Consider the following 26,084-nt stretch of genomic DNA (forward strand, 5'->3'; position numbering starts at 1 on the left):
ATAAAAAGTGCTCGGTTTATTTGCTCAAAAAGATTTAGAGAACAGAAATCTGTATGGACTACCACCTCTGCATGGGAGCACAGGCCTGAAATGCCAGCATTTGAAAGCAGGAGGTAGGAAATTGTGTGTTTAAAGTCATGTTGAGCTACACAGTTCAGACAAAGCAAAGCAAAATGGGAGTGAGTAATCGTGAACTAAGGAGGGAAGGGGTGGATAGAAGAAACATGCTTCTAAGATTTTACTATGTAGAAAAAAAAACCTAAAAGAAGAAAAGTACAATGGATAGAAAAATAAAAACAACCAGCATGTTTTCAGAACTTGTAAAAGTTCCAATATGGTGTTGTGACAGTTTCTGAGCTGTTTGTCCTTGATCCCACCATCGATAGGAGATTGAAGAACAGAAGGAACAAGATTAATCACAAGCCATAAACGTTGGATCAACACTCAACTGAAAATAAACTTGTATTCTGCTACTTCCTGCAAGCCAAGACAGGAGTGCTGTGCAGGATAATGTGACATCTTCTAGAGGAGGTAGCTGCAGTGCCCCCTCCCATTCACTCCCTGGAACTGCCTTGGGTGCAGGGAGTCCCCGCTTGAAGGGATAGACTGGGGAACGGATGAGCCTCCGATAACCCGGGGGGAGCAGGGGTTGGGGGGTGGGGAGGTGATCACACCGTGGCAGTTAGTGGGGAGGGTGGCTGTCCAGACTTCCCTGTCTTTGGTTATGCAGCGTTTTGGCCTGCTTTCCCGCCTTGCTTGGAGAGGGGGAGGGGTCTGAGAAGGCGGGAGAGATAGTGTGGGCTTTCCAGATGCCTAGCAATAGCTAACAAAAGTGGTTATTTATCCCTCCCCTAGCTCTGAAGACACCTTCTACATCTTCCTTCTCTCACTACCATCTGCCATTCATCAGTCTTGACCACTCCCCCAATTGCTTCGGTGACCCGGTACCAGCCCCCACCAGGCTTTAGCCGCCATTTCCTGGCAGCCTTTTCCCCGACTCCGTCCATGAAGTGGAATGTGCTGGGGGGAGTGGATTGTTTAAGGGCCTCCAGCCATCTGGAAAAAGAGGAAGAGATGGATTCCTGCCAAATTCTCTCGACCCTCCCGAGCCCAGCCCCCCACCCTCTGCTTATTGTGAGCTCCCTAGTGAGAACCAGAGAGAGAAAGAGAAGGCTGAGAGTGCTTCCAGCATTGTTTAGGAATATCCTCACCCACAAATTCCCAGGAACCGCTACACAATCCCACGTGGAACCCAGACACGTCGTCCTTCACTCCCTCACCCACATTATTTCCTGCTTTTCTCCAGCACAAGTTTCTTTCCCCCAAGAGAGTTGAGTCCCTGAGACTCAGTTTCCTCATCTCTAAAGTGGAAATGTCAATGAAACCTAATAGCATCCAGTATATGAGAAACAGATCAAGCACAAAGGGTAGCAGCAAGAGGAAGGAGGATAAAGAGGATCTTGGAAAAAGGGTCCCGGCAATATCCAATTAGACTATTTTGAAAGGGCTACGTATGTAGCTCAGTGGTTTTGCCCATCATAGGCAAGGTCCCAGGTTCAATCCCCAGCTTCCCTCAACCTCTAAACAAACAAACGAATGAAAGAAAAATAGAAGTGCTAGCTAGATGTCTTAACAGGTTGGCCAAACGGAGCATTAGAAATAGATAAATGGGACACTCACTTAATGGAGCACCACTTAGCTGGTTGGCTTTTCAGAAAAAATGTAGAATGTCCTCTTCTTCTATCGCCTTTCTTAGCATACACTTTCCCTAACAAACTGGACTTCACTCTTTCTCTAGTCCAAACAGCATGATTTCCTCTCTTTCTTTCCTCCATCTCCCCACTCCTGGCAGCTACCAAGATTTACAGCTTGCTACCCTGGGATTTTTCTTTTAGACTCTAATAAAGCTGTCCTGAAGCATAGGGTGGGGGCTGGAGAAAGCAGACTGTCTATAAGGGTGCTGGCTTCTCTCTTAGAGGACCCAGGTTCTGTTCCCTAGCGTCCACAGGATGGCCCACTCCAGTTTCCTCTCCTCTGGCTTCCCCTGCTCCTACATACACAAGTGGTGCACAGACAAACATACAGGCGACTCCCCACCCATATACATAAAAGAATTTTATTTTAATGTGCAGAAAAAAAGGAAGGGAGGGAAAGGGGATAAGCAGTTAAGAATTGCAGTCAGTGTGGGGACAAGTTACAAAAGGGCTCTCATGACACTCAGCCTGATACTGGGCAAGCAAATGGATACCACCAGATGTGTGGCAGTTTCTCTCAAGGCCTATGTTGGAAAAAAATATTTTTACTAGCATTAAAAATTCCTCTTGCCAGGCAGTGGTGGTGTATGCCTTCAATCCCAGCCCTTGGTGGGCAGAGGCAGGCGGATTTCTGAGTTTGAGGTCAGCCTGGTCTACAGAGTGAGTCCCAGGTCAGCCAAGGCTACACAGAGAAACCCTGTCTCGAAAAACCAAAAAAAAAAAAAATCCTCTTGAGGCTGGAGAAATGGCTCAGCAGTTAAGAGTACTGACTGCTCATCCAGAGATCCTGAGTTCAAATCCCAGCAATCACGTGGTGGCTCACAAACCATCTGTAATGGGATCTGATGCCCTCTTCTGGTGTGCAGATGTACATGGAGACAGAGCACTCATACATTAAAAAAAAATAAATCTTTTTTTTAATTCCTTTTGATGGAAAAGGTTTTATAAATGAATTTGACATTACATTTTCTTACCATTTTGCTAGGGGATGAGTTAACCGTCTTCTGTGGTTACATATACGATTGTCTCTATTTGGTTACCCATTTTAGGGTCGGATGAATTAACTCAGGAATGAGTGAATGAATCGGTGGCTTACAGAACCCACATGTACATAAGCACATTAGCAGAATACATTACGTACTTAGTAAAACACAGCTTGTTGGGATCCACCGCCTGAGTTTTTCAATCATTCCAACCCATCTGGGCTGAAAAGCCACATTCTCAAGGAAGCCTGAGGTCATGCTGCTGCTGCTCACAAACCACAGCGGAACACTGACACAAGCTATTGTGGGAACAGTTTTAGGCCATGATTATTGTACTGGACAACTTTTTGCTGCTCTTGCCGAGTAGCTTGACTCAATGGAGTAGAATGTCCACTTTACCTCCTATAATACTCCCCTGACTAACTTTTATGCTGGGTTACTAGTGGTGTGTGTGTGTGTGGCGAAGAGGGCACCTGTAGACATGTATACTATACAGTGATCAGTGTTGATGCCCTGATGAGTACTATTGTTCTTTTGCCACCTCTAGTACTGACCATGTATGTTCTCCAGGTTCTTTCCTTTGACTGTCTTCCAGAGCCTGAGTTTCTTACTATTTTCTTGGCAGTGGGGGACAGAGCACATGAGAAGTGGTCAGAGGACAATTTGCTGAGCTCTATTCTTTTGGTGCAGGTCTCTTTGGTGTGGGTCTCCAGGGACCAAACATTGAGAGGCACAGCAGGCTGAAAGCGCCTTTATCTGCTGAGCTGTCTTGCTGGCCCCATTTTAATGGAACATCTCGGGATTCGGCTCTCCTTTTTGGGGACTTGGTGACATCTAGTGGCTAACTGGCGCTTTTTCACTCATACTTTGAGAAACTTCTGGAAAAAATTACTCAGCACTGTGGAAAGCAAAAACACCTTGAATTCACTTACTTCTCTAAGAAAGGGTTCTAAAATGTGCTTAGGAGAAAAGGATAGTGACTGGTGTAACGTCATAAAAGTCAAAATGGATGGCCTACTCTCCTGTCAACTGTAATAGAAATTAGAAACAATTTAAAAATCAACCAACCAAAAATATTGAATAGAAACCATCAGTGAATCTCAAATCTGTCAATTTTTTTTAATTTCCAGAAACAATAAAGTATCCCTAAGAACAAATTGAATATGAAGTTGGTATCTGTCTGCATCCTATATCACAGGGTATCTCTACATATTCCCCAGCATAGACAGCTCAAAACAACTATCCAGTTCATGAGCAGTCATATATCCCGAAATAAGTAGTTAGTGTGCAGCTTTGACTGATCTGAGGGTGTCCCGGACTGAAGGTCAATGAAAGGTGAAACTGCTAACCACCAGGATACAGACATGTAAGGTACCAGAAGACAAGTGCCGCAGGTGCTCAGAATACTCATGGGCGGTGCACAGTATGGTAAACAATCAACTGTGGCTTGCAGGTCAGAAGAAATGAGCTACTTGCTATGGATAAGGAGAGAGAAGAGACCATCATAAATGTAGCTATTTCTTAATAGTTCCTTTTAGGGTCAAACCTTTAGCAGTGAGAGAATCCTAAGCTGTTTTCAAAATGTGGTTGTAAATACTCTTAGCACAGTATTCTGCATCCTCTCAGAACCTTCCCAAGCCAGGACCCAGCAATCATGGTCTTTAAATGTTCCAATGACACTAACACACAGTATCCAGAGGACCAGTGGCTCCCAAGCTTTAGATGTCTGAAAACCCCAAAATTAAAAGGCACTTAGAGGTTTTATCAAATAATTTGTGTAGATTTTTTTTCTATAGCCTGCTTTATTTTTTCCAGCCAACACATAGTATATTATTATTTATGGTAAAACAAAAGCAATTATTTGCTTTCTACTTCATTGGGTTTGGGAATGTTGTCTTGATAAAGCACAGTCTCCAAGAATTCTGTAGAGTTTATAAACAAACCTTTAAGAAACAAAATAGAGCTGGGTGGTGGTGGTACACACTTTTAATCCCAGCTCTTGGGAGGCAGAGGCAAGAAGACCTTTGAGTTTGAAGGCAGCCTGGTCTACAGACTCCGGGACAGCTAGGCTACACAGAGAAACCGTCTATAAATAAATTAATATTGCAGGGATGGAGAGGTAACTTAATGGGTAAGAGTACTTGCTGTGGCCAGGCGGTGGCAACACATGCCTTTAATCCTAGCACTCTTATGTTTTATCTTGGTGTATTATCTGCATTCATGTCTGTGTGAGGGTGCTAGACCACCTGGAGCTCAAATTACAGTTGTGAGTTGACATATGGGTACTGGGAATTGAACCTGGATCATCTGGAAAGTAGCCAGTGATCTTAACTGCAGAGCCATCTCTCCAGCCCTAATCCCAGTACTCTTAATCTCAGCACTGGGGAGGCAGAGGCAGGTGGATCTTTGTGAGTTCAAGGCCAACAAAAGAAAGAGAAGAGAAAGGCTGGGAGGGAGGGAAGCTGAGGTAGGTGGATCTGTGTCAGTCTGAGGCCAGCCTGGTCTACAGAGTTCTAGGACACCCAGAACTACATAGATCCTGTCTCTAAACAAACAAACAAAAATGAGTGCATGACAAGCTGAGTTCGTGTCTCCAGCAGCCTTGGTAATCCACAAGTTATGACCCAGTAGGAGCAGTGTGACTATAACCCCAAGCGCTGTACAGCAGTGGCAGGAGATCACTGGGACTTCCTGGCTGCCACCCTAGCTGCAGGCTCAGTGAAAGACCCTGTTCCCAAAACAATAAGGCCAGGTGTTTAGAAAAGGACATCCAATATTGTTCTTTGCCCTCTACCAACACGCAAACACAAAACTTAGGCTATGAATATAGCCCTGTTGGCACAGTTCTTGTCTTGTATGCAAGCAGCCCTGGTTTGTTCCCCGACACTGCATAAACTGGACAGCGATGTATGACTGCAATTCCAATACTTAGGAAGTAGTAGCAGGAGGATCAAAACTTGAGTCATTCATAGCCTGAAATATTTGAGAAAAAAAATTAAAATTTCAACAGCAGAGAACTTTAAAAGCTAGTTGCTGTGTGCCCATATAATAGAACATGATTTTAAAAAAAAAGACTCAAACTACGCAAGATTTTTCCAGTTTTTAAAAGGAAGATTTATTTAACAAGTTTCACTTAGTACAATACATCTAAATGGAATTCACAATACAAGGTAAGATTTAAATCAAAGCCCCAGAATTCCATACAAATAACATGACCAAACTCCTAATGTATTGGTATCACATCTCAAAATTGTCCCGGATCTTTAAAAAAAAAAAGTGAAAGTATACACTCACGTGCCTTACAGGATATTAAACCAAAAAGCTAGAATTAACAAACATGCCAAATGTTGTCACTTTGAATCATAGACACAGCTCCTATATATATTTTTTTACAGAAAGGCATGTTTCTCAACATGCATCTGAAGATCTCGATGTACTGTGGTATAAGAGCAACATTTAACGTAAGTGAAACTGCTTTAAACCTAAATATGCTTACTGCTTAAGTACACTCCTACAACATAACTAACTTGAAGAAAGCTGAAAGTGGATTTGACAGTTATGGTCAATACTGAACTTGTTATTACATCCTAGATGAATATTTTCAGTGTTCGAAATTGCTGAGCTTAAAGTTTGAAAACAATCTTAACTTTCACTTTACAGTAAGCATAAATCACAAGCTTGTAATGCGAAAACTGTTAAACTTAAATTTTGTTCTCTTAAAAAAAAAGGAGAAAGAAGAAAGAAAGAAAGCTGACCAATAGTGATCAGAAGCAATTGTATTTCCCATTTACCAATCATACTGGATATGCTGGACATCCTCCCTACTCTATCCAGTTCCTATAAATGTAGCCTTTATTCCTGTAGATGTTATTTGATGCTTCCTCTCTTCCTAAGCAAGGTTTGACTGATAGTCACTTGAGTTTTCCTGAAGAACTTGGTCATATCCGCTCATACTGCTCTGACCACCATAACCCCCTCCGTAGCCACCGCTCAGCTGCTGGCTGGCCGGCCCTCCGTAACTAGACTGGTTGGATAAACCCATCCCTCCCATCATCTGGCTACCGTATGCACCACCGCTTGCCCCGGCTGTAGAATTCAAAAAGAGCTCTACATAGCTATGATCATACGCTCCTCCACTTGTCCCTGCGGTAGAATTCAAGAAGAGCTCCACATATCTGTGCTGCATATTCGCTTTATCTTTTGCCATAGCCGCCACAGCGTCTTCATGAGTAGCAAACTCAACATCTGCCTCACCCGTAACTCTGCCATCAGGCCCTATTTCAATGTGTACTCTCATGGGATTAAGAGGTGAGAAAAAATTGTAAATATCATTCTCAGTGGCTCTGTATGGTAACCCCCTCATGTGTACACAGTGCCCTGTGGTGCTCTGGAAACTGGACCCACCATCTCCGTATCTATGATCAGACATTCCCGAGAAACAGTAGTTTAGGTCTCTTCCAAATCTATCAGACCCAAAACCATAGCCATCGTTATAACCTCCATAGTCATCATAGCCTCCATAGCCTCCACCATAGGCACCCCGTCTCATTCTTTCAAACCCGGCTCCTCTGCCAATGCTGTTATACCCTCTTCCTGCCCCTGGCCTATCATAAGGACCTGGGCGCTGCATAGTCATTAGCTTTCGAGGTGGATCATAGTGGGTTCGGACTTCAGCTCGGCTACTCTTGAAGATTTCAATGTACCTATGCCCTATTCTTTCCTTGTGTTTCTTTAAGGCCTTTTCAGCTATCTCCTGTGATGCAAACTGCACAAAAGCTTCCCCTGTGCTCCGCCCCTGAAAGTCCACTGGCAGTGTCATCCCATTTGGCACAATTTCCAACCCTGAAAAGAACTGAACAATTTCTTCCTTGCTACAGCCAAATGGGAGTCCTCTGAGCCGTACAAAACCATCATTGGCAGTATCAGGACTATTTGGACCTGTATGCTTTAACACCCAATCCATTTCAACACTGTTGGATTTGAATACTTCAACATATCTGTGTCCCATGGTTTCTCTGTCTTTCTTTAAAGCCAATTTCACTTCATCTTCAGATTCAAGTTCGACAAATGCTTCACCACTGGGTCTGCCTTCTCTGGTGTAGATGAAACGAACACCTGATGTGCCATTTTGGATTTTGCAATCAGAGAAGAAGCGCATCACTTCCTCGGCTGAGCAGGACCAGGGTAGGCCCCTGACCTTCACCACGAACCCCTCCCTGCCCTCTGTGCTCAGCATCATGATGACTGATGGACTCTTGGTGGCAAGCTTGGCTCAATGCAATTTCAAAGTGGCTTTAAAAAAATTAGAAAACTATCGTCATGAAAGTGTATACAATATAGTAAGAGAAACAAAGAAAACTACTATTTTACAAGTTCAAATCAGTAAGTTTTTCAAAGGAGCCATATGAACAAAGACTGCATAAAACTTTTAATTCATTCACTTAACGAGTGTTTATCCCATTTCTATTATGTATCAGGTATAATTAGTGGTGGTTATTTCTGGGTAGAAGTACTATAGGAATTTTTTGTTTCCATGGATACTTTTTTCTTTTAGATAATTTCGAATATTCTAAATTTTCTGCACCGAGCCAATGTATTAACATCACAGAGAGAAAATCAGAACTAAATATAACAAAGCGTAACTACATCCCATTATGTAAAAATGAAAATATTCTTTAAATAAAAAGATAAACAAAGGCCAGGCAGTGGTGGTGCATGCCTTTAATCCTAGCACTTGGGAGGCAGAGGCAGGCGGATTTCTGAGTTCGAGGCCAGCCTGGTCTATAGAGTGAGTTCCAGGACAGCCAGGGCTACACAGAGAAACCCTGTCTGGAAACCACCTCCCACCCAAAAAAGGACAAACAAAACTCATGACACAATGCAACAAATCTACTAACAGCCTAAGAATATAAACAATGAATGTAAGTCAATAAAATACAGAACTATTAAAGCCTAAGAAATAAATGGAAGATATTAATGGGAATTTATACATTCAAACATGTTTTAGGTGACAGGTCCAGTACTCAGTTCTGCCATGGAAGAATCAGTAAGCCTGGAGAAGGCTTACAGTTCTACAGGAGAACTGTGTGTCTTCCCCAAAGGTAAGTGCAAATACATAGACTACATAGAAGGCAAACACACAGAAGGACTGGTTGAGGAAGTCTATCAGCTGGAGGCAGGAGAGTTAATTGAAGCCAAGTATCCTGATTCTGTTCCAGGATCCAGAAACTATGTATAAAAAAATTTCATGGAGCACAAAACAGAAAGGGACAAAACTCCAAAGACAAGACTGTCAAGAAAGAGAACAGATCCCGAGGGTTCTAGTTAATATAAGTAGACTGAGTCTTGTTTGCGTCACAAGCACGATGATTTTGTACCCACACCACTGTGTGACATGGACCTCCCCAAACCGTAAGAAATGCACCACTCAAACAGAAGGAACAGGGAACTAGGTCAAATGAGCAAATTTTAAAATGACCCATTGAAGAGCTTGTTTAAGAGCACTGACTGTGCCGGGCGGTGGTGGTGCACGCCTTTAATCCCAGCACTTGGGAGGCAGAGGCAGGCAGAGTTCTGAGTTCGAGAGTTCGAGGCTAGCCTGGTCTACAGAGTGAATTCCAGGACAGCCAGGGCTACACAGAAAGCCCTGTCTCAAAAAACCAAAAAAAAAAAAAAAAAAAAAAAGAGCACTGAGTGTTCTTCCAGAGGTCCTGAGTTCAATTCCCAGCAACCACATGGTGGCTCATGACCATTCATTAATAGGATCCGATGTCCTTTTCTGTCTGATACCCTCTTCTGTCATGTAGGAAGCATACATGCAAATAGAACACTCAAATAAATAAATAAATAAATAAATAAATAAATAAATAAATCTTTTAAAAAAATGACCTATTGAGATGAGTGTGCTGGCATGTGCCTTTAATCCTAGCACTCTGGAAGCAGAGGCAGGTGGGTTTCTGAGTTTGAGGGAGTTCCAGGACAGCTAGGGATGCAGAGTTGAGACCCTATTCCAAAAACGAACAAATCACAACAAAGGAGGATATAGGACTTCAGGCAACTAAGGAATGCTGACAGTGGGGAACACTGTCTTCCCCAGAGCAAAGCACACCGATTGGTTATCTAATAGCAAATGGTCAGGCCTCAAAGCATGCACACAACCATGCTGAGCAGGTGATATTTATGATTTAGGAATATACACACATATGTAACTGAGAAAAAGAGGCCAAGAATTTGAAAGAGAGCAAGGTAGGGAGGAGTTTGAGCATGGGAAGGTTTGGAGGGAGGTAAAAGGAAAGGCATTACGATGTGATTATAACTTCAAAAACAAATTTAAATGCAGAGGCAAAAGGAGCACATAGGGAAAAAGTCTGGGGCATGCTCAAACTTCATTCAAAATGAAACTGAAAGTAAAATAAACATTTTTAACACCCATCAAAACTAGTGGAAATTTAACAGTGACAGTAAGTCAACATTATGGAGAGTTCACCAGAAGAGTTAAAGACTGCACTATTCTGGAAAAACATGTTGGTAATATTTACCACACCTTCTGACAGAAAATCCACTTCAGGTATGTGCCTTAAGGAATTACCTGAAATTGAGAGCAGGACTTATTGAACTATGTAGTATTTGAAAGGCATGTCATGAAGAAAAGTGGATTATACATTTAACATAAAGTTACAAAATTCTAAATGACTCAAGATCAAAGCCATTTTTTTTAACTCACTTATGTTAAAAAATTAGAATTCACATACCCTTTGACCCTGTTAGAGTTTCTTCCAGGAATCTGGTCGACAGAAATACTTTTAAAATGTTTGCTTCAGGACTGTAATGGTAAAAAAAAAAATCAGAAGACTAAATGATCATCAACAGAGATGGATGAAATCTCTTTCTACCTTAAATGGAGTTCTATGCAATTACTGACTAAGTGATCTGCCCCTTACCTGGGAAGGAATGAATGAATGGAACATTCATAGTATAATCCTACCTCTATTAGAATGTTCAAGAATGAAACGAAATGTATAACTGTGTGAGAGACGGTTTGAAAGTAGCTTCATGTAACTTTAAGAACAAATGGAACCCAAGGGAATGAATATCGTTCACCTTTTAATACTATACCCTTTAATTTTTTTTAATTCTTTATACTCATTGGATCGAGACAAAAATAATCTTAGAACAAAAACATAAGCACGGGAAATATGACAAAAAATTGGTAAAAACTTCTTTTGTGTGCAGGGATTGGGGATTGTACATCAAATGTTAACAATGGCTATTGAGTTTATGGTTTATTTTTAAATTTTATTTTGTGCAGGCTTAACGGTCTGCTTAAAGAATAATTTGACACAACATCCCAGAGATTCTGCCTCAATAGGTTCTCCCTAGTGGCTGAGAGGTTTTGCTTCTTTACATTTCCTGAGAAGGCCACCAGGACTCTGTTACCTAACGTAGTAACCAGGATTTATGAGTTAACAATCTGGGTACTTATACCCGTGTTACAGCACACTTTTTGTAACTGGTATTAAGAGTTGGGTAGCGCTGAACTGTGTCCCTTTGAAACGAATTTATTACTTTTCGAACGACCAAAATTCAACTCGCAGATCGTGATAAGCAGAAAAACAAACGTTCAAATAATTAAGTAAAAGCATTTATTGGGCGCCTCTCGAGCACGCATCACTTGCCCAGCTCATACTTTTAAGGGTGGAATTCCCTTGGGACCCCTCGCGACCATCCGGCCGTTTGAATAGTTGAGCGCCTGAATGGATGGAGCGGTACTCCGACCGCGGGTCTCACTCTGTTGTTTTTTTTTTCTTTTCTTTTTTCCCTAACTCCGGACCGTGTTTGAAACGCTTTTCATCTTACGGGTCCCTCTTGCGAGCAGAGGGGGAAAAAGTCCCCCGAGATCGGGCCAAAGGAACAGATTTACAAAAACACGCACACAGTCACGACCGTCCACCATTTCCCCACCAGGCGCAGCGCAGGCCGCTTCCCGGCACTCGGGGAGGGGGAGGGGGGAGGAGGACGGGGTTGGGGGGGGAGCCGAGAACGAAAAAGGCGGAGGCGACCCCGGACCCGACTCTGCTCTTCCTTATCACCACCCGGGGTCCCCAGTTCCCACCCGCACACCAACCTCCAACGAGACCGGGGGGATTTTCCTCCTTCTTCCCTCAAACGGCTATAGCGAGACGATAGACGACGACCAGAACTACTTCTGCTCACGTAAGCGATTGATCACGTGAGCATCTACGTCATGTGAGATCTCGGTCACGTGAGCAACTCTCGGCTTAAACTCGGGATCACTAAGGTGCCGCACTTCCTCCTCCTTTGGCAATGGGGTGGGCCAAGGTAAAGAGAGCGCCAATATGATTGGTTGATGAATGTGTTACGTGACTATTCATTGGTTCCCTTTTGGAGATAACGTCCCAGTTGCCTGAGAAACGATGATGTCATTATTGAGTAGTTCGTTGCGGATTGGTCCGCCCCAAGGGTAAACTTGAAAGCCCAGTTTAACTCAGGAAACTGAACCAAAGGATTTCAATGACCATGAAGCTTTGGAGTGGACATGTGCGGCTGGTCTGTGAGCTTGCGCTTCGCCCCCTGGCTTTAGTTTTCTGGAGCATTCTTGGGGCTAGAGCATTGGACAATGGCTTGGCGCGCACTCCTACTATGGGCTGGCTGCACTGGGAACGTTTCATGTGCAACCTTGACTGCCAAGAAGAGCCTGATGCTTGCATAAGGTATGAGATATGGAGTGATCCTTCCTCTTTCCGTGTGTTTGTGTGGGTGTTTTTGGTAGAAGGTGTGGAACATTTGAGCTGGAGGGGTAGATCTCCTACTATTGATGCTTTTTTATTCCCAGTAATATTTATATTATATATTTTATATTAAATTAAATTTAAAATTGTATGTCCCATCTGAGATTTAGACTGTAAACTATTATCGTTGTGAACTATCCTGAAGTTGGAGCTAGCTAGCAGCTAGTGCTTCGCTCCCACTCCATCTATCCCTCACTGGGAGTTTTTCATTTATTATTTGGTTCCATGTAGACCCTTTGTGTGGGTTTGTACTCTGCCCTTATTTAGTGCTGCCTTGTGCTACCCATAAGTACAGTTGGAATGGGCAGGAGGATGACTAAGACCCATGTGATTTTCTTCTTTTTGAATCACGGGTTCTTTGGCTGTAATGAAGCTAGAGTTAGAGAAACCATGGGATAACTGAGGTGTTCCTGAACCCCCTTCCCTTGAGCATAGCAGCAGGCTGGAAGGTTGACCTGAAGGAACTTTATACGTCAAAGGTGAGAGATAAGACCAGGCATAATCCTAGTTTGCAAACTAGGATGAATGTCCGCCTTAACTCATGGAGCTGACACAGAAAAAGCTGTAAAATTGCTGGGCATGGTGCCTCAGGACTTTAATCCCAGCACTCCGGCGGCAGAAACAGGCAAATCTCTTTTTGTTGTTGTTGTTGTTTTGTTTTTCGAGACAGGGTTTCTCTGTATAGCTCTGGCTGTCCTAGAACTCACTCTGTAGACCAGGCTAGCCTCGAACTCTCGAACTCAGAGATCCGCCTGCCTCTGCCTCCCAAGTGCTGGGATTAAAGGCATGCGCCACCACCACCCGGCTCAAATTCTGTTTTTTTTTGTTTTTTTTTTTTTGAGACAAGTTTTCTCTGTGACCTCTGGCTCCCAAGTGCTGGGATTAAAGGGTTACACCACCACACCTGGCCTCGTCAGCTTCTTAAATGAATCTGTGATTTAGAAAAGATTAAGAACCAGTGTTAGATATTGAATGGCTCCCTTATAAGTATTATTGAAAATAAAGAAGTAAGGTCGCCTAGTGGTGCCACAACTTCCTCTCTGTATTCACCAATTATTTCTCTGAATGCCTCTAAAGGTAAAGTCAAGGTGTTGGGCAGATATCATAAGAGAAAATGGTTTTTTGAGTTTCAGACTATGCCCATTGTATCCCTGAGATAAAATCTGTGGTGACTTGACAATGTAGGGCTTTTTTTTTTGTCTTTTTGTTTTGTTAATGGTGGCTGGGTTTTTTTTGGGGGGGGGAGCGAGAGGGAGCTTGTTATAAAACTAGTGACCACTTCATCAAGTAAGTGTTAAAAATGATATAATGGAAATTAAGCCTCCTTATTTCATTATCCAGAAACAGTCATGGTGAACATCCATATATAACCCTGCAGTTTATTATGTAAATGAAAACACAGATTTCTAACTGACTTCCTAAAAAAAACAGCATAACTTTTATGTGTGAGTAACATCAACACTCCAGTGCCCTGCCTATGTTCAAATTCTACTTCATTGTAGCTTTAGGCAAAGCGTTCATCTTCTTTTGTTTTTCCTAAAGTTTGGGGACATGTCTGAATGTATTGCACATGCTAAGCAAGTGTTCTATTACTAGGCTGAATTCCTTGCTCTTGGACTTTGGGGACATGGTCACCCTATGTGGATCAAGGTCGTCTTGAACTGAGGATCCTTCTGCCACCTTGCTGGACATGCAGGACCATGTCCAGTATAATTATTTTTGTCTAAATTGGACGAGGGATGTAGCTCAGTTGGCACAGTGTTTGCCTAGCATAGTTCTTGTAAACTGAGCATGGTGGTGCACATTTAAGTCCCAATGTTCAGGAGGTGGAAGCAGGAGTATCAGAAGTTTGAGTCCATCTTATGTCACACAAGTTTGAGGCCAGCCTGGGATACATGTCAATGACCTCAAAAAAAAAAAGTGCAGAGTAGTGTACCTAGTACAGAGTAAAAACTTGATAAATTCAAGTCTCTGTATGCTATAATTCATTTGTGCAGTCCTCTGTTAAGAGCTATTAGTATTCTTCAATTTTTGTGCATCCTATAGTTGAATTCTCTGTCTCTTTTTTTTTTTTCTTTAAGGCTTCTTTTTTTTTTCTTTTGGTTTTTTGAGACAGGGTTTCTCTGTGTAACCCTGGCTGTCCTGGAACTCACTCTGTAGACCAGGCTGGCCTCGAACTCAGAAATCCACCTGCCTCTGCCTCCCAAGTGTCTTTTTTTTTTTTCAAATGAGAATGGTCTCCCTCTGTGGGGCTGGCTGATCAATATCTTGAGCCACCACCCCGGGCCAGGCTTCATTCATTTCTTAGAACACTAATTTTAGGGTGTAAAGCTATGATTATTTTGATACTATTAAACAGTCATTAACTAAGATTTTGCAGATGTATGTGCATACCCACAGTGTGTTGTCATCTTGCCTCTTTTCCCAGCAATGTAGCCAACCCTGACCTTTGTCATTCTCTTAGAACTTTTGCCAGTCTGCTTTGTGTTATTATTTTTTTTTCTACCCCTGTGAGACTTGAACCTAAGATTTAACATGTTAGAAAATGTTAAACACTGACCTACACCCCAGCCCTTCTTATGTATATGATTGTAATTAATTACTAAGGAAGTTTAATGCCTTTTCCTACTTTAAATCAGTCCCTTGAACTCTTTCCTCAATGGATTTCCTTTTTTTGCCATTTATCTGTGTCATCTGAGTTTTTCTTTTATTCCATTTGTTTTGGGTCTTGCATGTATTGCAGATACAGATAGTTCTTGACTATGAGTTGTTTTTGAAATTCATATAATGGGACATATCAATTCTTTATTTCTGGCTTTGAAGTCTTACGCCAAGAGATCAAAGTTAAAATAAAAGGTAAATAGCATTTTATTTGAGTGCAGAGTAAGTTTGCAAATAGGAAACAAGGACTCAGTTTGACTGAAATAGCATTCCAGAGGGAAGGTGGGTTTTTATAAGAATGTGATTGTGAGCCAGGTGTGGTGGTACAGACCTTTAATCCTAGTACTCCAGAGGCAGAGGCAGAGGCAGGCAGATCTCTGTTAGTTCAAGGGCCAACCTGGTCTACAGAGCTAGTTCTAGAACATCCAGGGCTACACAGAGAAACCATCTCAAAAAGAAAAAACAAAATAAAATAGGGGTGGTGGTGATCGTGAAACCTTGTATTCTTTGGGGAAGCCAGAAGACTCATGGCCTGAGATAGATAGATGGTTCTCTTTCTGAAATCTTGAATCACAGTAATCTTTGTATTCTAAAAGCTGTGCTACAGGAGCCTCATTTCTTTTATAGAACATAAACATTTCATCTTTGAGGTGAGCTCTTTAAATCTTGCCAAATTCCTTCAAAAGTCTTTTTGGGATTTGTTCAAGGTTTCCTGATCCAAGAGTAAGATAATGTTTCTCCATTTATTCAAGCCATTGAGGAACAGAATAGTTTTAATATATGGTTGATAAACATATTAATCTCTAGGTATCCTAGCCTTTTCTGCCTCCTTTTTTCTATTACTATTATGAATGAGATTGTTTGCTCTACCTAGGTAAAGCTGATACCAGAAGAAGCTGTTTATCATGCTAACCCTTCTCTGCTGGGATTTCTCTAGTTGTGGTAGGCCAGGAAGGCCTTGATCTTGCACATCCTCCTGCTTTGGTTTCCTCAATAGGGAGGATTACAAGCCTGTGTCACCACAGCTTGTTAGTTACAATAACTTTACAGTTTTGTCATGTGTCACATTCTTAATAATTTGGAGTTTTTGTTTATTTCTTTTATGGTTAGGCATGGAACTGAAGGCCCCAACCCTTCTGTGAGGTCTGGGTCAGAGGTAGTGGGAGGAGGGAGAGAGGAGTAACAGGAAGGATGGTTCATTTTACCTCATATGGGTTGTGATTACCACCATGGTGTTATTGCATTTTTAGAAACTGTGAAATCCCAAGATGCCTTAAAATGGGAGCGCTGAAGTATTCATCTAACGAATTGGAATGACTCTTCGAATTTCTTTTTCAGTGAGCAACTGTTCATGCAGATGGCAGAGCTCATGGCCTCTGATGGCTGGAGGGATGCAGGTTATGAATACCTCTGCATAGATGACTGCTGGATGGCTCCTGAAAGGGATTCCAAGGGCCGGCTTCAGGCAGATCCCCTGCGCTTTCCTAGTGGGATTAAACACCTAGCTAATTTCGTGAGTTTAGAGCTCATTGTTTATTTGTCATGGCTTTATGAAGGCTTATTATAAAACAGACCACATGATGCTTTGAAAATGTAATGTCTGAACAATAAATTATGGTGCTTGCCAGATGGAATTATCATCAGCCTATAAACATTTCACAATAGCTCCCAGGGCCTATCTTGGTAAAACATTTTTTGGCTGAAACCATCGAGTCTCCTACGCGACAAGGTTGTGACATGTATGCTTGTATTTCCACATCAGCATAAGGGGCCATACACAGTTATAGTATACTATTAAGTATATAATTGGAAAATGAATTTTAAAAGATAAAAGCAAATATTCTGGAGACTATTGAAAACAAATGAGGCCTGATACTAGCTAAAGGCAATGAAGCAGATTTTATTCAGTTCTGTAGGACAAAAGGTCATGTTCCAAACTGGATGGACAAGTGAGATTCTACAACCAATGAGCAAATACTGGGAGTTCAGTAGCTGGAAAAGGAGATATCAAGAGTCAGAGGATAGGATAAGTTACTGGGATCCTTGTTTTAACCGAGCTTTCCCAGACAGACACCAGGAAGGCCAAGACTGGAAGAGAGTCAGAGAGGCTTAACTGAAATGTCGTCACCCTTTCTCAAGACAAATCTATCACTGTTTAGAAAAAAGACTGTTTAGGATTGCATGAGGAACATTTAAGTGGTCATAGCCTTTTCCTCACTACAGTGCTACAGTTCACATGTATAGTTAGAACTGCCTTAGGAAAACTGGACAATTGGTTCCCTGCTTCCAACAAACTCAGCTTAAAAACTGGAGTGCTGTAAGGAACCAAGTCCCCAAGACCAGGAGAAGCACACATCTCTTCTCTTAGTCTTAGGAAGTGGCCCTCCCACCATTTTTTTTAAACTACTTCCTGGTTGATTTCCTATCGTGGTCCATTTTTCTTCTCATTTTAGGTTCACAGCAAAGGATTGAAGCTAGGGATTTATGCAGATGTTGGGAATAAAACCTGTGCAGGATTCCCTGGGAGTTTTGGATCCTATGACATTGATGCCCAGACATTTGCTGACTGGGGTGTAGATCTGCTAAAATTTGATGGTTGTTACTGTAACAATGTGGTATCCTTGGCGGATGGTATGTTTCTCTTTTTTTTAAATTGCATCTTAAAAATTACGTTGAAATCAACAAAGTCAAAATGATGTGTAGTACATGTAAGTGTGTATTTGTGGGGATGTATGTGCTATGGAGCCTGCTAACTCAGAGGACAACTTTTTTGTTGTTGTTGTTTTTTCGAGACAGGGTTTCTCTGTGTAGCCCTGGCTGTCCTAGAACTCACTCTGTAGACCAGGCTAGCCTCGAACTCTCGAACTCAGAGATCCGCCTGCCTCTGCCTCCCAAGTGCTGGGATTAAAGGCGTGCACCACCACCACCCGGCTGTCAGAGGACAACTTGCAGGAATTGGTTCTCTCTTTCCATCCATATGAGTCCCAGGGATCAAACTCAGGTTGTCAGGCTTGGCAGTAAGTACCTTTGCTAGCCAAACCATTTCATTAGCCTAAATGGTATGTTTTCTTCAAGAGATTTAGCCACAATTCTTTCTTGGCCTTTTGGTTAACATCAAGTGAAAGGTCTAGCCAGACACAAGAACTTGAGGCCATACTCAAGCCAAGCCTCCAAAGAGCTAATCTCTCCCTGGCTCTCTTTTTGCTTTCTTTCTCTGTGTAGCCCTGGGGGTCCTGGAACCAGCTGTGTAGATCGGGCTGGCCTTGAATTCACAGAGATTGCCATGCCTCTGCCGCCCGAGGGCTGGGATTCAAAGTGTGCCACCACTGCCCAGCCAAAGAAGTTGGCTCCATCATTTATTCATCTATGTGAAATTCATACATGCCTACCATGGCACGTGACATATACTGTGCACTTTTGATTGAAGGACCTTGAGACTACATTATAGTTATTAATTATAACTAGATCTGACATTGTGAGAGCCCAGATAAAGAAGTATCTGTTCCCTACCTTTCCTCTCTGTGCCTAGTGTCTCTGTCCCACCTCCTCAGAGCATCCCAGTAGTCACAATTGAAGCAGTTTTCAGCAGAGAACAACCTGTCCCTGTCACTAGTTTACAATATAAACCTGGACTTTCTAAGTGGCCTCTTCAGATACACAGCACTGGCCGGAAATCCCTGCTTTCCCTTATTTTACTCATTGTTTTCCTCATACAGGTTATAGGCACATGTCCTTGGCCTTAAACAGGACTGGCAGAAGCATTGTTTACTCCTGTGAGTGGCCTCTTTATTTGAGACCCTTTCATAAGGTGAGCTATTGAGCCCAAAATCTAAACTTGAGAGCTTTGAGTACAAAGATGCACTTCTCACTGTCCCCACTGCTTGTAATTCTGGCCTAAGCTTCTACCAACTAGGAAACCATCTTTGAGTTTTTCTCTTCTTTCACCTTTCACATCCTGTCCACCAGCAATCCTGCCAGTCTTCACTCGGAAGACTCTCTTGGTCTCAGTCACTTGCTGTCATTCCATCCACACTGGCCTTCCAGGCCACTCTCATCTCACCCAGCCTGCTTTTGACAGCCTCCTCCCTCTACTTCTGCTCCTTTCCTACCCCCGCCATTTTCCAGACAGCAGCAGAACTATCTCCTGAAAACTGTCAAGGGGCTCCCGTCTGTCTCCTCCTTCAAATGTACCTGGCTTTCCACTGCACTTGGAATAGAATCAAACTCCATCAACATGCCTCTTGCCTGCTTGTAGCCTCCAACAGCTCTTTCCAGCACAGCACTTTTTCCTTTCTGTACATCATATACCTTATCTACCCCGTTGTTTTATATTCACTGTGCATGGATGGTAATGGGTCACACAAACACAGGTTCATATAAGCCTATGATGACGCAATTGCTTATTGTTTCTTCCATGTCTTCCCCCAAGATTTTAAAAAGGGTTGGCTAATTAACACTGAATCTGATCAGATCCTCCATCCTTGGGTCTTCTCTACTTCAAAATAGCCTTCTGCCCATTCACTGTCTAGACATTAACTGTTTGGTTTTCCAGAAGGGTAGGTCTTTATTTATGAAATGAATTTATATTGTTTTCTTCAACTTTAGATAGTCTAACTTTTTCCTCAGCATTTTAGACCTTGGATGTCACACCTTCGAATCTACACACTGGTTCATTCTACAATTTACATGTTTCAGATTCAGATTCTATCATGTTCGATAGTATTACATTAACTTTACAGTAATGTAAAGTATATAATATAGGAGTAAAGATAGTATCCCAGTAACTTTACAGACCTTATTTTTATCATTTAGATCATTGTAATTAGCAACATGGCTATCTTAGGCAAGTTTACACATTAGTGTGTATAGATCTTTCATAATGCCAGTACTTAGACACACTTCAGTGCATGTCCAACATAAATAGTATTAAAGTCACTTTATAAACAGGTACTTAAAATTACATGGCCTGCTTAGATGAAATGAACATCTTCTGTTGAAATTCACTTACATTTAGAACTCCAAACAATGGTCAGGCTTTGTTATGGGAGGCTTTTGATCTGTAGATCAGTAAAATCTCACAGGAAAAAGATTATAAAGAATTCTGTCTTTTTACAGCCCAATTATACAGATATCCAGCATTACTGCAATCATTGGAGAAATTTTGATGATGTTTATGATTCCTGGGAAAGCATAAAGAATATCTTGGCCTGGACAGTAATTAACCAGAAGGAGATTGTTGAAGTTGCTGGACCAGGGGGCTGGAATGACCCAGACATGGTAAAGACCTGAACCCGCCTCATTTACGAGATAGCTTTTTAATGTTGGTGTCTGTATCTGAAACTAGGGCCTTGCACAAGCCAAGCAAGTTTTCTGGCCATACACCGAGCCCTGGGAAGAGGCCTTCTGTGAGTATTTACATCACCATGCTGTAGAAAATGGTTTCTCTCAGTCAATTATTTAGGACAGTTTTAAAATGTTCCAGCAGGCAATGTGTAGTTGCTTGGAATCTCAGAACTCCAGAGGCTAAGACAGGAGAGTTGCTCCAAATTCAAGGCCAATAGATTAGCTTGGACCTTATCTCCAAAAAAAAAAAAAGAAAAGAAAAAACAACTACTGAGTGGTCCCTGTAGGTATCCAAACAGAGAATTGAACCCACCGAAGAGATAGGAATGAAAACCAGGTGCATATTGACTTTTGTCAACATGGATCAGACTTTGGGGAGTCTAACTCCATGTAGTTCATTGTCAGCATATTTAAAACACAGTGCCATTTGGGAAAAGGTTTCCAGGCAACTGTCTGTCTGCTTCTAGGTGCACAATAAAGCTCAGGGTGTGGCTTCATAGGAACTCTTGTACACAGAGAGTCGGTTGTATAGCTAAGAGGCCTAGAATCTAGTGTCATCTCTGACCAATAGCACAGAGGTCAGCGGGCCATAAAGTACACATGACATCTCCCTTAAGGATGGGTAAGGGTCTAAGGGAGGGAAGGATGTGAGATAATCATTCTGGGAAATTTGGGTGAGGTCTGCCTCCACTGATAGCAAAAAGGTCACCAGGCTGTTGACAAAATCTACTCGAAGGAAAAATGGTGTTTTATCTCTTCCATTTGGAAGAGGCCCCTGTGCGTTTAGATATTCCTGGTTTTCAGACAGGGACTTCCTGTGTCCCCAACAAACAACAGAAACCCAATCAGTTGAATATTCTCCCATCTGACTTAGTGTACCCTTTGTCCTAGTTAGTGATTGGCAACTTTGGCCTCAGTTGGGACCAGCAGGTAACGCAGATGGCCCTCTGGGCCATCATGGCAGCCCCTCTACTCATGTCCAACGATCTCCGACAAATCAGTTCTCAAGCCAAAGCTCTACTTCAGAATGAGGATGTAATTGCCATCAACCAAGACCCCTTGGGCAAGCAGGGGTACTGTTTTAGAAAGGTAAGTAATGCCTCTTGGGGAGAAAATTGGCCAGGAACATATTCTCATGCATTTAAGTATATGATTCACAGTATTTTGTGATGGCCTTTTAATATTCAAGTACAAAATTATCTCAAGCCTAACTCTGCTAAAAGAGGACACGCCTGACCTTTTTCTCTGTTATTTTTCCCTTGATCTTGATAATGGAATGGCTAATAAGGCTTTTGCCAGAACTATTACTTTTTTTTTGTTTGTTTTCCAGACAGGGTTTCTCTGTGTAGCCCTGGCTGTCCTGGAACTCACTCTGTAGACTAGGCTGGCCTCAAACTCTCGAACTCAGAGATCCGCCTGCCTCTGCCTCCCAAGTGCTGGGATTAAAGGCGTGCACCACCACCGCCCGGCTGGACTATTACTTTTAAAAGATACAATTTTTCTGTTGTAGTCCTGGCTGTCCTGGAACTAGCTCTGTGGGCCAGGCTTCATGTGCGGTGTCCACCAGTGAGAACTACTCTGACATGGATTTAAACCAATAGAAAGTCTTTATTAGCCAGCCATACTCGGGTGTTTGGAATCCCAGTGTAGCAACGCCTTTATCAGGGTGAGCTTTTAAACAAAACCCACACCCTGGGTGGACATACTTCAGTTAATAGGAACACTTAGCCAGAACTGAAACTACAGAAGCTAAAAGACACAGTAGTACATCTAGAGACTTTGCCAGCAGTATGTGAACTTTGGTGGATGAGGTCTTTTTTGTTTTTTAAAACAGGGTTTCTCATTTAGCCCTGACTATACTGAAACTCTTTCCTTAGACCAGGCTGGCCTTGAACCAGCCTCTGCATCCTCAGTGTTGGGATTAAAGGTGTGTGCTGCCACACCCAGCTGCATATGACTTCTAAATTTCTAAAATATATCTCGGGCTAACTTTCATTTTCTCCAAGTGCATGATAGTTCTGCTAATAAGGCTGAATATCAAATATGGCTAGTAATGAAGTTACCACATGTTCCACATGTTCACACTTCTTTTCTTGGCTTTTCAGGAAAACCACATTGAGGTTTGGGAACGGCCACTCTCAAACTTAGCCTGGGCTTTGGCTGTGCGAAACCTGCAGGAGATTGGTGGGCCTCGTTCTTACACCATCCAGATTTCTTCCTTGGGTCGAGGACAAGCTTGCAATCCTGGCTGCACCATCACTCAGCTTCTGCCTGAGAAAGCACATCTAGGCTTCTATCAATGGACTTTAACCTTAAAAACTCGAATAAACCCTTCAGGCACTGTTTTGCTTCGGTTAGAAAGATAACTATACTATCTTTAAAGGCAGAGATCTGTATAAGTGCTGGGTTTTGCTAAAGACCAAACTATTTCCTGCCTTTCCCTCTATTTCCCCTTTAAAACAAGGTAGGCTTTTGAAATTAAGTGGGCATGCCTGTGCCAGATGCTTCCGTATACTGGTTGATTTTAACTGTCACAACCCTGGAGTAGGTGTTTACCCACTATAATCTGTACAGCTAAATAAAAAAAAAACCTTTAAATTTTGTGTGGTTGTGGTTCAAGTGTGAGTTCCACATGCACACCTGGTGCTCAGGAAGTCAGAAGGGCATGGGATCCTCTGGAACTGAACTCTGTAAAGAGCAAGTGCTCTCAATCACTGAGTCAGCTCAGAGCCAGGAGTTAAAGCTAAACCAACTAGACACAAATCACTATATGGGGGTACTTGGCATGGACTATGTACCTCTGATACTCTGCATGTGTACAAAAACATCCACCTGAAAAATTGAAGGCGTCAAATGAAACCCAGACATGCGTGAGAGATAATTGAGCACTTAAGAGCAGTGTGGCGGAGTAATTCCCAGCACCTACATGAAGGCCAACAACTTTAGTCCCAGGGGATCTGACCTCCCTCCTCAGTGTATCTGTAGACTAGTGCTGATAGAAAAAAGGTTTGGAAGACAACAAAGCCATTCTGAAATGCCTCTAACTCCAGCACTTGGGAGGATGAGGCCAACCTAGTCTACAGAGAAACCCAGGGGGTGGAATTGGGGGACACCAACAGAAAAAAAAATCCCACTTGTTGTGTTACTGGCCTATACCTGGAAATACAAGTCTCCGGGTGGGGTAGGTAGGAGGTGTGGGATGTGGAATAGTTGGAAGGTGGATGCGGGAGGGGGAATCTCGGGAGGGGGATAAGTCTGGACTGTAAAAAGATTAAATAAAAGATTTCAAGAAAAGTCAATTTATGAAAGCTTTAATTTATTCCCTCACCAAAGACAATCAAAGGGGGTGAAAGGTCAAGATTTTACTGTCTTCATAACAAAATCAGCTTAGAACTGGATCACTTGGCCCTGTAAACAGAACAGAAAAACAAAATGTGTTTTGTAATTTTTAAGGAACCTTTACATAAGCCATAGCCCTGGGTTCAATCCTAGCCCCCCACACACAAAAAAAAACCTTAGAGGCCATGTCTTTAGATACATCAGTGTTCAAAATTTTGGATGTGCCAATAAAGCATATGCTAAATTCACAAAATATAAAACACTTCTGTTCCCAAGCATTTCAGATGTGGGATATATAACTCAGCTGTGGACAGTTATCTTGGAGGGTGCCCTACCTATGGTAGGTACAGAGAAGCCTGAAACAGTTTACTCTACAAATAAAGATTTATAGTAAAAAAGGAGGGTACCTTTCTCTTCTTGTCGCCTCCCAGTTCAAAATGCTTGCACCTCTTAATAGCCAGCATCCTCTTAGATCTGCAGTTGGGCTCGACACACTCCAGTCGCAGCACGATCTTCTTTGTAGTTTTAGCCTAGAAAAGATACGAAGTCAAATCCCTCACAAAATTACATTTTGTCCCAATTTGTATTTAGCTATGGAGTTTAAAAACCTGTGGTTTTAAGAGAAAACCTAACAATAACAAAATGGAAGCAGTGTGTGGTGGTATGAACTTGTGGCTCCCAGAGGCAAGGTACAGCCACAGGAGTTTGAGTTCAGTCTGTGTTACATACTGTCAAAAAAAAGCTACTGTAAATTTGTAGCCTTCTAGGCTACTTTTAAAATTTTTTAGTAGTTGAATCAAATAAAAGCCAGCCAAATTCATGCTAACTAAGAAATAAAACTTAAGACGGGACACTTATCAACCTACACTTTTCTGGACTTTTGAGTACACTCCCCATTAATAATCAACTGAGTCCATGATTTGAAATGTATCAATTTTCCACACAAGTTGGCTGGACATTTAAATGAATCTTTCCATTACCTTACAAACCCAAGCAGCTTACATGTTGACTGTAAGTTCTGTAAGCCTGTGAAATCCCAGCCTTCTATGGCAGTACAGGGAATCGAACCTGCCTTTATAATCAGTAACAACTCCACCACTGAGCCTCAGGAACAAACAGCAATTTTTGCTGCAAGAGCTGAGGATTCAGACATAACCATAAACAATTAAGTCTTCTTGGTATACACATAATTCTTAGGACACATTCCTTCCTCTTCGCCTCTTTAAGGGGTACAGTAAATACTGAGGATTCCAGTAATCACTAACCTTTTTGCGGAAAATAGGCTTAGTCTGACCACCATAGCCACTCTGTTTCCTGTCATAACGCCGCTTACCTAGGGGAAAAAAAGTTACTCGTTACGGCATACTACAGGTTTTAAGTCAAAATAGTCACAAGGAAAAGTCTCAGGTCTAAACTTGAAGCTGTCCTGCATTGAGAAATAATCCTACCGAAGGAGAGGGACGATAGCTGGACTTGTACATTGCATGTCACATCAGAACCGAACTACTGAGTCTGGCATGCCAGGGAACAAGTACAACCCTAACTCTTGAGAGGCTGAGACAGGGAGCTTGCTTATTGCCAGTCCGCCTAGAGAGGAGAGGCTCCGGTCTTAATTTCCCAACAACTCCCCATCCCACAACCATATTAGACCTAAGCAGCTTACCCTGGGCATACAAAGAATCCTTGCCCTTCTTGTACTGGGTCACCTTGTGGGGTTGGTGCTTCCCACATTTCTTGCAGAATGTCCGGCGGGTCTTAGGAACGTTCACCTAGTAAAAAGAAAGTGTTCAGAACACAGTTCCGGGACCACAATGGCCCAGAGTCCTCGCTGGATGCAAATAAATAAAACTAATTTACTCTACAACTACTATCACACAATGACCATGTAGCTCTAAAAGGCGCTGCAGTCACACGCGCCATCAAACAGCGAACCCACCCACAGCTAAGTCACGCCATCAACTCAATTCCTCCGCCCATAACTCGGTTTCCTCTGTGTCGCTCTCTGCTATGCTAGGTTTCTTGGGTACATCGAGGTTATGCCAAAGCCCGGATGCACCCTAGGATGGTACTGTACTCGCTGGGTACAAGGATTAAGCTGGATGCTACCAAAGCCCAACAGACGACCATACCATGTTGGCAGGAGCGCTATCAGCTCAGAAAGAGAGAAGAGAGAGCAGCAACGGAAGTTTATAGGC

General features: G+C 42.4%; 3 protein-coding genes across 4 annotated transcripts; 1 reads left to right on the forward strand and 2 right to left on the reverse strand.

The window, feature by feature from the left end:
* Positions 1–5,827: 5,827 nt before the first annotated feature.
* Positions 5,828–12,017, reverse strand: Hnrnph2 (heterogeneous nuclear ribonucleoprotein H2). Of its 2 annotated transcripts, XM_028779319.1 has the most exons (4): positions 11,862–12,017; positions 10,489–10,559; positions 10,281–10,325; positions 5,828–8,029 (listed from the first exon to the last, which is right to left on the reverse strand). In XM_028779319.1, the coding sequence occupies exon 4, from the start codon at positions 7,974–7,976 to the stop codon at positions 6,627–6,629; it is 1,350 nt and encodes a 449-aa protein (XP_028635152.1). In that variant the 5' UTR covers positions 7,977–8,029; positions 10,281–10,325; positions 10,489–10,559; positions 11,862–12,017; the 3' UTR covers positions 5,828–6,626. The 2 variants fall into 2 exon arrangements, with proteins under 2 accessions (XP_028635152.1, XP_028635091.1); XM_028779258.1 differs by lacking the exon at positions 10,281–10,325.
* A 238-nt stretch (positions 12,018–12,255) lies between these two features.
* Positions 12,256–23,151, forward strand: Gla (galactosidase alpha). The gene is made up of 7 exons (XM_028786445.1): positions 12,256–12,468; positions 16,546–16,720; positions 17,661–17,838; positions 18,924–19,015; positions 20,323–20,484; positions 21,442–21,639; positions 22,656–23,151. The coding sequence occupies exons 1-7, from the start codon at positions 12,269–12,271 to the stop codon at positions 22,914–22,916; spliced, it is 1,266 nt and encodes a 421-aa protein (XP_028642278.1). The 5' UTR covers positions 12,256–12,268; the 3' UTR covers positions 22,917–23,151.
* Positions 23,152–23,845: 694 nt separating this feature from the next.
* On the reverse strand, positions 23,846–26,084 carry LOC114636184 (60S ribosomal protein L36a). The gene is made up of 5 exons (XM_028784431.1): positions 26,019–26,084; positions 25,553–25,658; positions 25,155–25,222; positions 24,297–24,419; positions 23,846–23,958 (listed from the first exon to the last, which is right to left on the reverse strand). Exons 1-5 carry the CDS (start codon positions 26,019–26,021, stop codon positions 23,938–23,940), a joined length of 321 nt encoding a protein of 106 aa, XP_028640264.1. The 5' UTR covers positions 26,022–26,084; the 3' UTR covers positions 23,846–23,937.

Source organism: Grammomys surdaster, unplaced genomic scaffold, assembly GCF_004785775.1.
Source record: "Grammomys surdaster isolate TR1022 unplaced genomic scaffold, NIH_TR_1.0 61, whole genome shotgun sequence".
Classification (NCBI taxonomy): Eukaryota; Metazoa; Chordata; class Mammalia; order Rodentia; family Muridae; genus Grammomys; species Grammomys surdaster.